We start from the raw sequence: 16,509 nt of genomic DNA on the forward strand, positions 1-16,509 counted from the left end.
AAGAAGATATAGATTATATATATCTTTAAAGAAGATACATATCTTCTTTAAAGAGCTCTGAGATCTTTCTCATTATTTTATCTGCATAGAGCCAAACTTTTGCTTCTAAGCTACAAGGTTACAAAGAACTCACACTCTTATTCCCTGCTTGCTTCTTCATTTGCTTTTGGATATGGCTTATAGGCTTGCAAAGAGAAATAATAATGTTTGACTCATTTAGTTTCACTTTTGAGTCATTAGTTTGAGGCTTTCGGGATCTTTTATGGTTCCAGAATAAAAGTTATGAGACTATAACCCAGGGTTTCCAATTCAGGCTCATGAAGTAGCAATCACACATAACCTAAAGAACTAGCAAGGCAGTGCTAGGCAAGGTGGAGGGTAAAGGCTTTTGAACCATCACATGACACCTTTACTTTTGAGAAGCAGAAACTTCCCAGGAGAGCAGTGATGGATTATATGGGGTGATTACCAGGACCAAAGACTTCAAAAAGACAATTCTGACCTTGTACCTTCAGCAGTTAATCACTCTTTTTCTCCCACTTGGAGAAGAGACAGCTACATAAAAGGGGGTGGGCTTCCTTTCCATAGCAAAGCAAACCTTTCTTCCTGGAGATCCCCCCTTTTAAAGCATTTGCCTAATGCAGTAACCAAAATAAGATATGCCTTCCCCAAGAATATTCCATATGAGAGTGAAAAAGACCAGAGATAAGGATGTGCGTAATCGGGAATCTGAAAAACTTGGCCTTCTAACATAGATGGTACTGATGGGAGTAGACTTTGGAAAGGTATAGAGATGGGGAAGAAGGAAGAGGTTTAAAAGGGACTCTCGATTCCTTCACATTCTCTGTATGAGCAATACAAGGCAGCCTGCTACTCACCGTGAAGGACCTTCTCGCCATCCATTCCTTTTTGCAGCTGGACTCTAAAACAAGAAGAGATGTAAACACAAGGCTGGATTTGGGGGATACATAATTGACCCTGTTGCTTGCTGTTTTTCCTTTCACCTTGCAAATTACCCAACGTGGATTTCCAGCTGAAAAAGAAGCAAGTGTACGTTGACAAGGTGGAGAAGATGCAGCAGGCCCTTGTACAGCTCCAGGCAGCATGTGAAAAACGTGAGCAGCTAGAGCACCGTCTCCGGACACGACTGGAGAGGGAACTGGAATCCCTGAGAATCCAGCAGGTATGGAGAACTTAAAGGAAGAAAGGGGAAAAAAAGTCAAGAAAATGACATTATTCCTGGTTGCTTATCTTTCAGTTGGCATTTGACGTGAACACTGAAAGCACACACTTGCTCATCTTTACATTTTTCTCCCACCTAATCTTACTCTAGAGTGCCTCCCAATTGTGAATACAAAGTCTGTTTCCTTAGCTTCCTATCCCAGAAATATCCTTTAAGCCTATGATCTTGCACCTTTTATTTTCACATGAACTCCAGGAACAGTAGATGCTGTAAGAATTAGAGCTGCTACACAAATACACGCCTTGATACTGTAGAACTAGAAATGGTCTTCAGAAATCATCTGGCCGTACCACTCTTCAGTTTTAGATGAATGAAAATCAAGACTAGGAAAAGTTGGCATAAATCGCTAATGATAACTACAAGTTACGGGCAAGATAGGAACTAAATCCTAGATTTTTTTTTTTCTTGAGACTGAGTCTCACTCTATTGTCCAGGCTGGAGTGCGGTGGCATGATCCCAGCTCACTGCAACCTCCACCTTCCAGGTTCAAGCGATTCTCCTGCATCAGCCTCCCGAGTAGCTGGGATTACAGGCATGCACCATCACCCCCGGCTAATTTTTTTTTGTATTTTTAGTAGAGACAGGGATTCACTATGTTGACCAGGCTGGTCTTAAACTCCCGAACTCAGGTGATCCGCCTGCCTCAGACTCCCAAAGTGCTGGGATTACAGGTGCGAGACGCACCTGTAATCTGCCTGGCCAGATTTAAAAATTCTCGTTTCTGTTGTGTGTTATGCTGGCAGGCAGGGATGGCAGTTTTTAGCCCATTAATTCACTTTCTGAGTAGCATGACAATTTGATATGACAGGCCCCTTTCCTGGCCAAGGGAATCTCACATTCAAGCCCATGATAGGAAGTCCTGTGGCCTTAGGAGGAGATCTGAATTCTCCCTGCTTCTTTCTGAATCAGAGTCGAAACAGAAGTAGGCTGGGCAGTAATCCTTTCCAAGAATAGGGGCTCAGACACCATGGTTCTTCTCTCACTCACTTGAGGATTCTCTGCATCTGGCCCAACAGCGTCAGGGCAACTGTCAGCCCACCAGTGTTTCAGAATACAATGCCACTGCGCTGATGGAGCTCCTTCGGGAGAAAGAGGAGAGGATTCTGGCTCTGGAAGCTGATATGACAAAGTGGGAGCAGAAATATTTGGAGGAGAATGTGATGAGACATTTCGCTCTGGATGCTGCTGCAACCGTGGCTGCTCAGAGGTAAGTAGTTAGCTGGTAGGGCATGAGTGGGAAGAACAGAAAGGTCACTGATTCATAGATTTTTCCAGTGTTTTATTTTCTTTAATATTCTGGGTTCCCCCCCCCCGTTTCTGCCTAAGTGTGTTTTCTTTCATCTGATTATGCAGGGACTGAACGGCTGTAGAGACAGAGAGTCAGCGATTTGAACATAAAAGTTGTCTTATAAACTTATTAGAATCATAGTTCAGCTTTCCCCAGAAGCCAGAATAATTGCAGATGGGATCAGCTGTAAATTTGCACCCCTCCTTCCCCAGCGCCACAAGATTCTTTCAGCCACATATGCAGGTTGTTTAGCCCCAGGACTGGAGTGAAAGCCCCTCCAGAGAAACTACCACTCAGAAACTAAATGTCACTGAGGAGTTGCTGCTGTCATTTGATAGCTCTGGCTTGTCCAAGGTATGTCAAAGGCTGTGCTGAACTTGAACCCATCCCTGCCCTTTGGGAAGGTCAATATTTGAAGGCCGCATTCTCTATGTGCACCACCTCATCACGTGTGAGCAGTCACATTTCATCTGGTAAGGGAGAGAAAGTGGCCGAAGGATTTTTGTTTTTTGCTTCTTATTTGTTCCCCTTTTCAAATGATAAAAGTTCATTATTGGCCTTTGGAGGAAATAGTTGCTGTTACTCCATGTGTCTATCTTGCTACTGCTCATAATCATCAGTTGGGGTAAAAAGACAAGAAGAAAGAGAGAGAGAGAAACAACAAAAACTGAATTCAAGTCAGGTGATGACTTGAGTTGTGGCGATAACAGAGCCTTGGTCTGGAATTGGGTATGAAAGGCAGGCTACAGCATATTGCACCCAGATAGGTCTCTACCCAGAAAGTTATTAAAAACCACAGTGTTGTTTTTAACATTCTCCTAAACATGGTAAGCCAGCAGAGTCTGGAAGTGCTTGCCAGACTTTGGGTTGGTATATGTGTGTGGAGGGGGTGGTGGATACATTTATTTTTGAGTCCGCCTCATGCCAAATCAGAGGTGGGGAGGTTCAGTGCTAAGAGCTGAACCGGTGCTTTGTAAGCCCACTTCGATTCTTTAGGAAGACATGTCTCTCTAATGTGATCTGCTTGTCTTCATTAGATACCATCTATGCCTCAAATGGATGGAAGCTGCGTGTGGCTTGATTTTGAAGTCCTCATGGGCTTAAGCTTGCTGGCCTTGTTTCCTAAGCAAGGTATACTCAATACATGGCAGTGTGGCAATAGAGTGCACAGAAGGCCCAGCTATGCCAGAAGATGGTCTCGAAGTTTGTAGGCAGGTTAGAAGCAGAATTAAATGTAATTTTACCTGCTGGCTCCCAAGGAAACACCTGTGTCTAGCACTTGTTCAGAGGTTATATAAGAAACGCTGACGTTAAAAAAACGTTGTTATTATTGAGAGGTGGAAAGATACAGGGTAATTTTGTCACCTTTAGGGAGAAGCTTAGAAATGCTCAGGTCACGAGAGTGTGCAGTGTGAGAAAACACTAGAAAGCTAGGGTTCATGGTTCCTGCTTCAGAATAGACTCCAGGTCAAAATGCAGGAGAGCTTAGGGGGTTGTCACTGGGGCTTTGTATAAAGAAACTACCTTCCTTCCTTCCTCCTTTGAAAGCTTTGTGTATTCGGGGAAACCCCTTTCAGATGGATTTTCAGAATCTATTGGCTCCCACAAGATAGATTTAATTTAAACTGAATTCCCTTTAATCATCAGGTAGAAACTTTCCATCTAATCACTGTTTTTGGCAAAATGTGCATGCCTATCACTCAATAGGATAAAGCACAGCCTGTTCCCACCTAGAAAGAACACTTTCTGATAGTCCCACAGGCGAACATTCCAGATCAGGACTGTGTGTCTTTCTGGCATGCTACTAATCTAATCCACAGGAGACACTGGCAGACAGACTGTATTGAAATTTCTGTAAAATAAGCGAATTGGATTAGGTGATTCCTTCAGACCTTCCTATTTCTAGGATTAGATTACTCTTCCAACGACAGTGCCTCTTATGTTCTACCATGGAGGTTGGTTTTCTTTTCCTCTTTCCTTTCAAATGAGATTTTATATTTGGGTGGTAACATTCAGAAAACTTTATTTCAAAACCTGTGGGCTCTTCTGCCTTTCTTTCCAACATTTCTTTTTATTCCTTTTGTCTACCTGTTTTCCTCTTCTTTCTCTCAGTCTTAAATGTACCTATTGACCAAGGTTCTGCCCTTTGCCCCTTTCCATGGTAAAAGTTTAATATTTTCTTTTCTTTCAAAAAAAATTTTTTTTTCTTTTTTTTTTGAGAAGGAGTCTCGCTCTGTTGCCCAGGCTGGAGTGCAGTGGCGCTATCTCAGTTTACTGCAACCTCCGTCTCCCGGGTTCACGCCATTCTCCTGCTTCAGCCTCCCAAGTAGCTGGGACTATAGGCATGTGCCACCACGCCCGGCTACCTTTTTGTATTTTTAGTAGAGACAGGGTTTCACTGTGTTAGCCAGGATGGTCTCGATCTACTGACCTTGTGATCCGCCCGTCTCGGCCTCCCAAAGTTCTGGGATTACAGGTGTGAGCCACCGCGCCCAGCCTCAAAATAATTTTTAAGTGTCTAGGATATTGGCTACAGTTGGAAAGTGCTCAAGTGTATTTGAGTAAGGAAGGAAGGAAGGAAAGAAGAAAAGAAAGAAGAGAAATGGAAGGAAGGAGAAAGGACGATGTGAAAGCAGGAAGGAAACAATTTCTAAATGTATAAATTATATCCCTAAATCTGGTGCCACATTTTAATGATCTGCTTGGTTTCTGTGTATTCTACCCGGATCTCAAGCTTAATATATTCCAAACCTAATGGCTCATTGGTAAATGACAGATTTCACAATTAGGACATCTTGCTTTGGTGGTATCAACGATAGTTGGAGAAAACAATTTTTTTTTTCAATTGTGATATTGGTTACATATTAAAAAATCACCTGTTGTAAGTGTACGGTTTGATGAATGTTGGTAATTGTATACAACAGTGTAACCACCACTACAATTAACATAGAGGACCTGTTGTAAAGTGTTCTTGTGCCCTTGAATTTGATCGCCTCCTCCCATGCCTGACCCCAGGCAATGACTAATCTGTTATTTTGTCACAAAATTATACTTTTCTTTTCTAGAATGTCATATAAAAGGAATCATATTGCATTTACTCTTCTTGTTTGACATATTGCACTCAACACAATGATTTTGAGACCCATCCAAGTTGATGCTGAATAGTGTTCCATGGTATGGATGTATCACAGTTTATGTATGCATATTTGGATATATGCATATTTGGATTGTTTCCAGTTTTTGACCATTGTGAATAATAAAATATAATATAAGAATAGGCAAGTGTCTTTTCTCAGGTGATAAGTCATATTAGGTGGTCTATTTATATCCCTTCCAACACTTAGATATTGGTTTTTAGCCTTAAAGAGTCCAGGAGGAGGCATTTTGATGCATATGGAAAGTGCTGGCGTTGTCCTTTATCCTGAGATCCATCTTAAACATCAGATACAGCAACTCTGAGATTGGTCAGTTGTATGTTTAGGTGAATTTTACTTGATGAAAGGTTAAGAGGGCCGAGAGATAAAGATAGATAGATAGATAGATAGATAGATAGATAGATAGATAGATAGATAGATAGATAGTAAATTAAGATATTTTGGCATATCTAAAATGAGTATTTGTTACTTAAAATATTTGTTTTGTTGAAAGTGATAACAGGACATTTATTTCTTTCATTTTAGTTAGATAATTTGCCCAAGATCACACACAGCTACTAAATGACGGAAGAACTAGGATTTAAATCTATATTTTTGTCACCTTAGCTGCTATAACTCTGCTGCTTCTTAGAAATGGTGTAGCTCAAAGATGGTAATAATAGGGATTATTAGCTGTTCAGTAAGATACTAATTGAAGCTAATTGTTTAGTTACCTGGAAATATTATAAATAATCACAATAATATGGCCTGAATTGAGGCTCCATATTATTTTGTCCCTAGGGAGTCCTCTCTAGATGTTTAATATAGATGAGGGGAAATTCCTACTGAGTAGGAGTCCCTGTTCATTTGCAGAAGAACCGATTTGGCAATGCAGATTTTTAGTTTCAGCTCATAAACAATGAATTTATTCCTGAAGAGCAGCAGAAGGATGACAAGATAATGCACCCAATCAACCATGTAATTTTTATCAGCTTGCATTTACTGAATTAGGTTACTGCCTTTCTCAGAATGTGTAATGTTTCATGTTTATTTTGAGCAAAAGTAAATTCTGGAAAGAAGGAAGTAAAGAAGGGGGAAGCAGAAGGTAGAAGCTGTTCACACACATAATACATGTCTACCTATTCCCTCTTTGTAGGCATTTCTCAATTTCCTTCCTCTGCTTTCTTCTCATTCTACCTTCTGTCTTAGTTATATCTTCTGCTCTAGCTTCTCAGTAATAATAGCAATGATAATAACTGTAATAGTAACTCTGATATCTCTAAAATTAAAGTTAGAATTTTGACCAACTTGTTAGATATTGGCATATGGCAATTCTTAAGTCACTTTCACTCCAGTGTACCTAAAATCAAAACCCATTGCAGTGCTTTCCAAAAGAGCCATTCCTCAGTTTCCTTTCACAGCAAACAGTATTTCATTTTTTCTAGGCATTTGAGTTCAAAATAACAAAGTTGTCATTCATTCTTCCATCTCCCTAACTCCCACATTGATATTGTCTCCAAATTGTATCAGTTCTACTTCCTACAGCCTGTTTCCATTTCTCTTGCCACTTCGCTGGTGCATAGTTTCATGATCTGTTGCTGGGATTATTACAATCACCTTGCTGACTGGTCTGCCTGATTCCAGGGTTTCACTTCTCTTATCTCTCTGTCACATTTCTAAGAGAGATAAGGCCGTCTTCCTAAGGCATGGCTTAGATCATTTTATTCCCTTGGAAAGCTCTAATAATTTTCACTGCCTTTTGGAATAAAGTCCAAACTCACTTCTGTACTAGTTAATTATTTACTTTTTTGTCTTCCCTTGTAAGTTTCCTACAGTTACGGACTAGTCTTATCCATGCCTCTCCCCTCTCCAGCCTCCCAGGAACTTCAAACACAGTGCTCCACTCGTGTAGAGTTCACACATTAAATAAACAAAAGGATGATGCTGATAGGAAAAGATAGGCTTGAAGTTTGAAAGGCCACTAGGTGTTTTAATTAGGAGGTTATTGGTGACACGCTAGAAAGCAGTTTGAGCAATGTGATGGGATAACTTTGTTGGAGAAAAGAAGTAGAAAGAAGATGACAAACTATTTACTTAAGAATTTCAGGTGGAGGATGTCAAAATCAAGAATATGCAGCTTGGGGTTTGCAGGTTTTATTTTCAGATTGTAGCCCAGCATCTCTCTCCTGGTGTTCTTAGAGAACGTCTTGGAGTGTTGGAAGGTAGCAGGTCAAGTTGCTCATTCAAATATTGTGCTTGCTTGCTTTTGCCTAAGCCATTAGCCTAGTAGCCCTAGTCTTCTAGAAGGAAGATTGATGCTGAGGGCTGCCCTGGCAGCCCTGTCGGAATTCACTAAGTGCCCCACATTTTCAGGCTCCATTCCTGAGGAGTTCACAGTGTCCATATCAATTAGCTGGCAGGGCTCTGAGTCCCCAAAATGGTCTTTTATGCGATGAAAGTGGCAGCAGGCCAGCACTAGTTCCCCCAGTGACAAACCGTATGCTCAATTCCCCAGTGTCCGTAGACACCATGCACTTTTCAACAGTCCTGGCTCTAAAGCCCCAACCTTCACATTGGAATTCTGCAGTACAGGAATTGCTTCCAGGATTTTACCAAGAGGTGGAATTCTTTCAAGTCAGAATCTCTTGTAATCTCTGTATGTTAGTCTCCTTCCATCTATCCATCTATGTGATTCATTCTCTCTCTCTCTCTCTCTCTCTCTCTGTCTCTCGCTCTCGCTCTCACTCTCGCTCTCCTCCACCTCTCTCTTTCCCTCCTTCTCTCTTCCTTTTAGAGACAGTGGTCTTGCTGTGTCACCCAAGCTGGAATGCAGTGGCACAGTCGTAACTGACTGCAGCCTTGAACTCTTGGGCTTAAGCAATCCTTTTGCCTCAGCCTCCTGAGTTATGTGGTTCTCTCTTAATAATAGCTTTGTTGAGTGTTGTTACCATGACCGACACTGTCTTACTGCATAATTTTATCCTCTATGAGATGAAGTTATAAATATTGTTCCCACTTGGTATATGAAGCGGCTTGCTTAGAGCAGGTAACTTGACTTTCAGAGGTCATAAAGCTTGTTAGGGGCAGAGAATACTTGGAGAAGCTGGGACCTGCTGAGTTGTCTGTATTCAGAGCCTGTGCTGTCAAGCACTATGCAAATGCTGCTTCCTCTTGGGTACCCAGTAGGACTAGAAGCCAGTGAATTGCACTAGAGAAAGTATAGAATGCTGAGATGGTAAAATACTTTGAGTTTAGCAAATGATGAAAGCCATTGTATTCTTTCCCCTTCTTGCTCTCCAATTCTTTCATCATTCCATACATGGTTTCAACCTTGCATATAAGGTACACGTATATTTTGGGGAACAGTAATTTTATAGAGGCTCACCCAAATCCCCAACCTTAATAGCAACTTTCTGCCTCTTTCTCTTGCCACTTCATCCTCATCGGCACTGGACATAATCTTGAAGCTAAGAGAACATAGTTAGCTGCCAACAGAAAACATGCCTGGAGTTCTCCTGCAGATCCCCATTCTCTTAGGAAGTATAATGAAGCAGTGCCAGTTCATTGTTTTCTCAGTCTATTGTCTGATTTCCTTTAAGACCAATATAATTGCATCAGTATTCTCCCTAATCCTAATACCGCCCCCCCAGCCCCCCACCACACACACACACACGCACGCCTTTTTTCCTTATTAATTGGTCTTTGAGTTAATGGCCTGAGACACTTTCAGATGGAACATCATGGTCCTTTATGCAGTTAGAACTCTGGCAAGAGAACAGTCACTTTGTTGGGATAGACCCATTGATTTGGTGCTAGAATGTTTCAGATGTAGATTAGCTAGGAATCGAGTGGGACTGGCTCAAAGGCTCTATTTATTAGCTCACATGCCCCACCTGATCTTAGCCGATGTGTCTATTGTTTGCTTCTAGTACTCAGGTGTATTTACCAATGTTCATCTGTAGCAATAAGTTACTTAGTATACCCTCTGACTTTCTTGAAAGTCTGACCTTTCTCCCTTTATGACTTCCATAAGAATAAAATGGAAATAATATATACTTATTCCTTTTTTTTTTTTTTTTTTTTTTTTTTTTGAGACAGAGTCTCCCTCTGTTGCCTAGGCTAGAGTGTAGTGGCTCGATCTCAGCTCACGACAACCTCCGCCTCCTGAGTTCAAGTGATTCTCCTGCCTCAACCTCCCAGATAGCGGGGATTACAGGCGTGCACCACCATGCCCGGCTAATTTTTGTATTTTTAGTAGAGACAGGGTTTCTCCATGTTGGCCCGGCTGGTCTCAAACTCCTGACCTCAGGTGATCCACCCGCCTCAGCCTTCCAAAGTGTTGGGGTTACAGGCATGAGCCACCATGCCTGGCCCAATATATACATATTCCTATTGCTTGGCCATGATCTAAAAACTTGAAGGGGCTCTCTGCCAGAACTGAACATGGGATGATACCTGTTCAGTTCTGAAGGCAAGCCTGTGCCTATCTCATCCCTCACTGACTTTTGCAGCCACTTCTATACTAACAACGTTGTCTTCTATCCTGAACGCTGAACTGTCCTATTTTGGAGGTTCTTACGGGTTTAGTTCCCCAGAAACCATCTGTTCCAAATGAGCCTGATTTCAGCGTAGGACTTTCCAGAAAAGCCTTTCTTGACTTAGAAGAAAGATAACATTCATTGATTTTGCTATGCTCCCATCTCATCACTTCCATTTTCCTCCCCAGGGACACAACAGTCATCAGTCACTCTCCTAACACCAGCTATGACACAGCTCTAGAAGCTCGCATCCAGAAAGAAGAGGAAGAAATCTTGATGGCCAATAAGCGTTGCCTTGACATGGAGGGCAGGTAAAATGTTGTTCTGGACGCTGAGGAATCTGAGACGTTGATATAGAGACCAGATAGGATCTTTATTCACAACTAGGAAATCTGATCATGCAGTCTCCCCGCTCCACCATCACCCCTGCCAGCCTATCACTTAAAGGTGTGAGATGCAATGACTTTTACCTTGATACTCTCCACTAAACATGGAATTCCAGGTAGGGTTTCTGTCCCTTTGGCCTTCCTAATTGCTTTTCCTCTGCCCTCTGCCTGAGCTTAAATTGTTGGCATTTGCACTCTGGGGTATTCTTTCTAGCACTGCACTGCAACCCTGTGGTACAGCAGATTGCTTAATAAAAGAGTAAAACAATATCTGCTTGGCCGGGCACAATGACTCACGCCTGTAATCCCAGCACTTTGGAAGGCCAAGGCGGGCAGATCACCTGAGGTCAGGAGTTCAAGACCAGCCTGGCCAATATGGTGAAACCCCATCTCTACTAAAAATACGAAAATTAGCCAGGTGCGGTGGTGGGCACCTGTAGTCCCAGCTACTCAGGAGGATGAGGCAGGAGAATCGCTTGAGCCTGGAAGGCAGAGGTTGCGATGAGTCAAGATTGTGCCATTGCACTCTAGCCTGAGCAACAGAGTGAGACTCCATCTCAACAACAACAACAAAAGAACATCTACTCAAAGTGGGAGGTAGGATACCTGATTCCTTTTATAAACATATGATCATTGACTTATTACCTGAAGGTTGTCACTCATTCATAGAAGATCTCATCTTACTGAGTAAATTGTTTCCATTGACTGAGATTCTTCACTACAGCACCCAGTACATCAGTTCATTCTCTCATATTCAGCCTTTTTTTTTCACTGGTACTTTATTGTGACTTACTAAGGTTTAAGCAACGGCTCCTGATGCTCTGCTGTATCCATTTGGGTGTGCAGAAAAACATGTTGTTTTTTTCTCACACTATTGCCTTTATGAATGAAAAGTCATCTTTTATATATATTATATATATTTTTTATTATTATACTTGAAGAAAAACATGTTTTAAAAACTGTAGCACACCATCCCTTGTCTTCCAACTCAGAACTAACTAGATCAACCTTTAGTCAAAAAGATGATGGGAACTCTATGTAGTCATGTAGTCAATTAGACCAAAATGTAGAGGTAGCAAGAACATCTTTTTTTTTTTTTTTTTAAAGGGCATAGTGCTTTATTTATATTCATTCAGCAAAATCTAGTTTTCTGTTTATAATGAAGAACAGCATAATTTGATTTACATTTTGGAGGACTTGTGAAATGAATTTGATACCTTTCCAGGTTTATCTTTTTTTTTTTTTTTTTTTTTTTTGAGATGGAGTCAGTCTTGCTCTGTCACCCAGGCTGGAGTGCAGTGGCACTATCTTGGCTCACTGCAACCTCTACCTCCCAAGTTAAAGTGATTCTCCTGCCTCAGCCTCCTGAGTAGCTGGGACTACAGGTGCCCGCCACCATGCCCAGCTAAATTTTGTATTTTTAGTACAGACAGGGTTTCACCATGTTGGTCAGGCTGGTCTTGAACTCCTGACTTTGTGATCCACCCGCCTTGGCCTCCCAAAGTGCTAGGATTACAGGTATGAGCTACCGCGCCTGGCCGCAACAAGGTCTTTATATGTTCTTTGTCTTTGGTTCCTAGGATTAAGACCCTACATGCCCAGATTATTGAGAAGGATGCCATGATCAAAGTACTCCAACAGCGTTCCCGGAAGGAGCCGAGCAAGACAGAGCAGCTGTCGTGCATGCGGCCAGCGAAGTCTCTGATGTCCATTTCCAATGCTGGATCAGGCTTGCTCTCCCACTCATCCACCCTGACTGGCACCCCCATCATGGAAGAAAAGCGAGATGACAAGAGCTGGAAGGGGAGCCTAGGTAATGACAGTAAATAAGGAAGATTATAGTCATGTGTTCAAAGAGAGCCATGAGACAAGCACCCATGCTTAAGGAAAAGGGATGATGGTCCAGGTTCTGGAGAGGAAGGTGTACCAGGGTTTTGGGTTCATATTCCTCCTGAGACCCTAGTTCCACATTCTGGAGCTCCTCCACACTTTGAAGTCTCCTGGTGAGAATACTGATTGAGGCCAAAGCCTAGAGGACAAGAATCTTGAGTTTCATTTGGGTGTGAAGGAAGGTAACTCTAATTTCCTCTAAAATATTCTCACATTTGACCTTTGCCATGTGGCACCTTTATCTTTCTCCAGAACCCATGTGGCCTTTTTGTCATTCAGAATTTCAAAATTCCAGCATTTCTGTGTTCCTTCCTCCTCTATAATAGGAGAACCCAGAGTTTTAGTTACGCTAAATCGTTTGGGTAGCAGGTTTTGTTCCCACAGTGTTCTGAGATGAGAACAGAATGTACTTTTTCATTCCATTCCTGTCCATTCCCTCCCCTCTAATCAAAACCCCAGACATATTGTGGATACCACGGGCACATTTTTAGAGCCTGAGGAAGGAAGCTTATATGTATTTTTATTTTAACCCTTTTTGTTGCTTTTAATTCCTTTCTTGGTCCTCTGATACTTATAATATCTTTTGGTTAGAATAAGCATTTTGGAGACTATGGTCATGGTGAGAACCTTAGATCACACAATTATTACCACACTTAATCTGTGTCAATAGACTTATTCTCCAAATCCTTTCTTGCTCCCTGGTAATGTGTGGTAATGGTTTATAAGTGGAGCCGAGTAGGAGCATTCTGACAACTTGGTGGAACCCAATCACCATTGGAAAAATAAATCAAAACAGATACCCAGGTCACTTACAGGCTTAATATGTTGTGCCAGGTGATGGATGAGGACCAGAGGGATCTTCGAAGTCTGTAAGAAACTTTTAGCCATGGTTGGAGGAGCCTCACACACTGATTTCTGGGTTCCCTGGAGGCAAAAATAAATAATTTAGACACATTCAAATTTCTTCTGAAATTTGAATGGGAGAACAGGTAATTAGATGTCTGGATTTGAATCACCTATTTTTTTCTAATGTCTGTTCCCCTTTCATTTGTAGGCATTCTCTTGGGTGGAGACTACCGTGCTGAATATGTCCCTTCCACACCCTCGCCTGTGCCCCCCTCGACTCCCCTGCTCTCGGCTCACTCCAAGACAGGCAGCCGAGACTGCAGTACCCAAACTGAACGTGGGACGGAATCGAACAAAACTGCAACTGTTGCTCCCATCTCTGTTGCTGCTCCAGTTGCTGCCGCCGCCACTGCTGCCGCCATCACCGCCACTGCTGCCACTATCACCACCACCATGGTAGCTGCTACTCCAGTTGCTGTTGCTGCTGCTCCAGCTGCTGCTGCTGCTGTTGCTGCTGCCCCGTCTCCAGCCACCGCTGCTGCTATTGCTGCTGCTGTTTCTCCAGCTGCTGCTGGTCAGATTCCAGCTGCTGCCTCTGTTGCCTCAGCTGCTGCCGTTGCTCCTCCTCCTCCTCCTCCTCCTCCTCCTCCTCCTCCTCCTCCTGCTGCTGCTGCTGCTGCTGCTGCTGCTGCTGCTGCTGTTCAGGTTGCTCCAGCTGCTCCGGCTCCGGTTCCAGCTCCGGCTCTGGTTCCAGTTCCGGCTTCAGCAGCGGCTCAGGCTTCTGCTCCTGCTCAGACTCAGGCACCAACTTCAGCTACGGCTGCAGCTCCAACTCCAGCTCCAACTCCAACTCCAGCTGTGGCTCAGGCTGAGGTTCCTGCAAGTCCAGCTACCGGTCCTGGACCACATCGTTTGTCTATACCAAGTTTGACCTGCAATCCAGACAAAGCAGGTAATTATTCCCTTTAGCAGGTAACTTTTGGTTTAGTTCTGCTCTCAAATACAGATTTATTTCTTGTTGCCTGATGTCTGGGCAGAGTTATCCTTTGGACTGAATTTTTCATGCTCTAAGGGAGAGAGAAGAGAGTCTGTAAATGACTTCTCATCCACCAAGATGGGAACAGGCATGAGTGGAGGCCATTATCTTAGCAGAAGTAAATGAGGGAGGTGACAAGTCTCACTTTGCCATTGGCTTCATGAGGGCTCTGATGGTGTCTAGTTCTAGAAATACAGGTTTTTTCTTCATCCCTAAGTGTTTTCTAACCCTTATTTCCATTTAGATGGGCCTGTGTTCCACTCCAATACTCTGGAAAGAAAAACTCCCATTCAGATCCTGGGACAAGAGCCTGATGCAGAGATGGTGGAATATCTCATCTAAACGGCCAAATCAAGAGCTGCAGATTCTCAGCAAAAATGCTTTTAATCATTTCCCCCTTGTATTGGTTCTTGTTTTGGGGGTGAGGACAAGGGTTGGGGGGAGGGGATGTTTTTTAACAGGACTTTTTGTTGGAACAATGTACTACTTGAGTAATACCATGTGAACCACCAGTCTATTCTGGTATGCTTAGGGAGTACCTCTAAAGACAGATTAATCAGAATGTGCTCTAAAGCTTATTGTTTGAATTTATACAAATACTGGGACTGTTAACGGGTGGGCATACATCAGTGTTTTCAATGTGCTTAAATTTGTTTAAAATTTCCATATTCTAGATCATTTTTAATTGAAGAGCACAGTATGTGTGGAAGACAGTGTGTAACACGTAGTTTGGAAGTGGGAAGCTGGAGAGAATTGAGTGTGTGCTGTCTTGTATAGTTACTATCCTGTGCAGCAGCCGGAGAAAGCTCTCACCTCAGGCTTATAAAAGGGAATAGTTTCAGGAGCTATGTAAGCTGGAAAAAAGGTAGGGAGTTTTGGGGTGCAGAAGGGTGCTGGAGCTAATTTTTTCTTCCAATTTCCCAGCTACCCTGCCCCAGGGAATTGTGTTTGTCTTCATTTCAGTGGTGCTTTGGAAACGGATTCTTTTGGTTCCCTCCTGGAGGTTCATACATTCATATATATGCTCTGGAATAATTTATGCATTTGGATAATTAATATATTGCTTTCAGATGCTGGGAGAGTACATTAACTGAGTGATGCACAACTTCCTCTCTCTTAGGGAGTTAGACCATCAGAGGCCTTGATGGAGACTTGCGTGAGGTGCTATATGCAGACTTTCATGGTCTGTGTGTAGCCATGAACATAGCTTGCTTGCATTTATTAAGACCAATCAGCTTAGTGTTTATTTCTTCTACAGCACAGATTCACTGGCTGGGGCTCCAGTCTCAAATTGCCAATCATTTGCAAAGTGAGGAAGGATCTTTGTTGACAGGTTGAATGCTTTGAATTTCTGGTGACTACTTTGAAATAACTTGTTTTGTGTGTCAAATTCTAAGCATATGTCTTAAAAGGCATTTTTGACTATCATCTCCAAGGGAATAACATGAGAAACCCAAAGTACTATGCTGCAGTCGGGGGAGAGGTGGATTGCAGCAGTATCCTCAACTACCTCTTCTCACTGTCAGTGACTCCATCTTGGAATACCTTTGGGAAGCAGCGGGAAATGTGCATGTGGGTAGAGATCAAAGGAGGCAATGGTTCCAAGCCTTGCCATAGGGCTGCCTCCAAGAACACAGAAGGATGCCAGTTGCCACAGGTCCCTGCCCTGTGTCACCTGTCTGCCCTTCATTAAGGTGACAAATCTGCAGATAGCATCATTAAGATCAGTTTTAAGGGGTATAGGGAGGGTGAGGGAAGGTGGGGGGGTGTTAGGTAAGGGTGGGGGGGGGTAGAGGTTTTGGGATGTCTTAGTTAGAAACCAGATTAATAGAAGAGTAGGCCTGTTATATTACATCATGAGCCATAGCGGTGGGAGAGAACTTTAGCAATAGAGCCCTACCCCCTCATTTTAGTGATGAGGAATCTGAGAACTGGAGAGGTTCAGTGACTTTTTAAAAGTCACACAACACAGCTAACCATTATGCCAATCACCATGCTTATTTTGGGAAGCTCTTATCTTTTTTTAATTCCATTTTACGAAAAGACATCTTCATGGTCCAGGGAATATGTATCTTGTAAAATGCCCCTGGCTGGAGTAGCTTGTCCAGTCTTGACAAACTACTGAATTTCTGTCTTGCCTCTCCTTCA

General features: G+C 42.7%; 1 protein-coding gene across 4 annotated transcripts in view; it reads left to right on the top strand.

Annotated features, from left to right (window-relative positions):
- LOC105490487 (angiomotin) overlaps window positions 1–16,104 on the top strand; it is a 65,162-nt gene extending 49,058 nt beyond the window's left edge. For 3 of the 4 annotated variants that reach the window (XM_011756205.3, XM_024795645.2, XM_024795648.2), the window contains 6 exons: window positions 1,034–1,183; window positions 2,260–2,450; window positions 10,392–10,514; window positions 12,170–12,402; window positions 13,534–14,277; window positions 14,606–16,104. In XM_011756205.3, coding sequence (XP_011754507.2) covers window positions 1,034–1,183; window positions 2,260–2,450; window positions 10,392–10,514; window positions 12,170–12,402; window positions 13,534–14,277; window positions 14,606–14,703 — 1,539 coding nt within the window. In that variant the 3' untranslated portion in view covers window positions 14,704–16,104. The remainder of the gene's footprint in view (window positions 1–1,033; window positions 1,184–2,259; window positions 2,451–10,391; window positions 10,515–12,169; window positions 12,403–13,533; window positions 14,278–14,605) is intronic. The other variant, XM_024795646.2, reaches the window with a different exon arrangement.
- Window positions 16,105–16,509: the final 405 nt, after the last annotated feature.

This window comes from Macaca nemestrina, chromosome X, assembly GCF_043159975.1.
Source record: "Macaca nemestrina isolate mMacNem1 chromosome X, mMacNem.hap1, whole genome shotgun sequence".
In the NCBI taxonomy this organism is placed as follows: domain Eukaryota; kingdom Metazoa; phylum Chordata; class Mammalia; order Primates; family Cercopithecidae; genus Macaca; species Macaca nemestrina.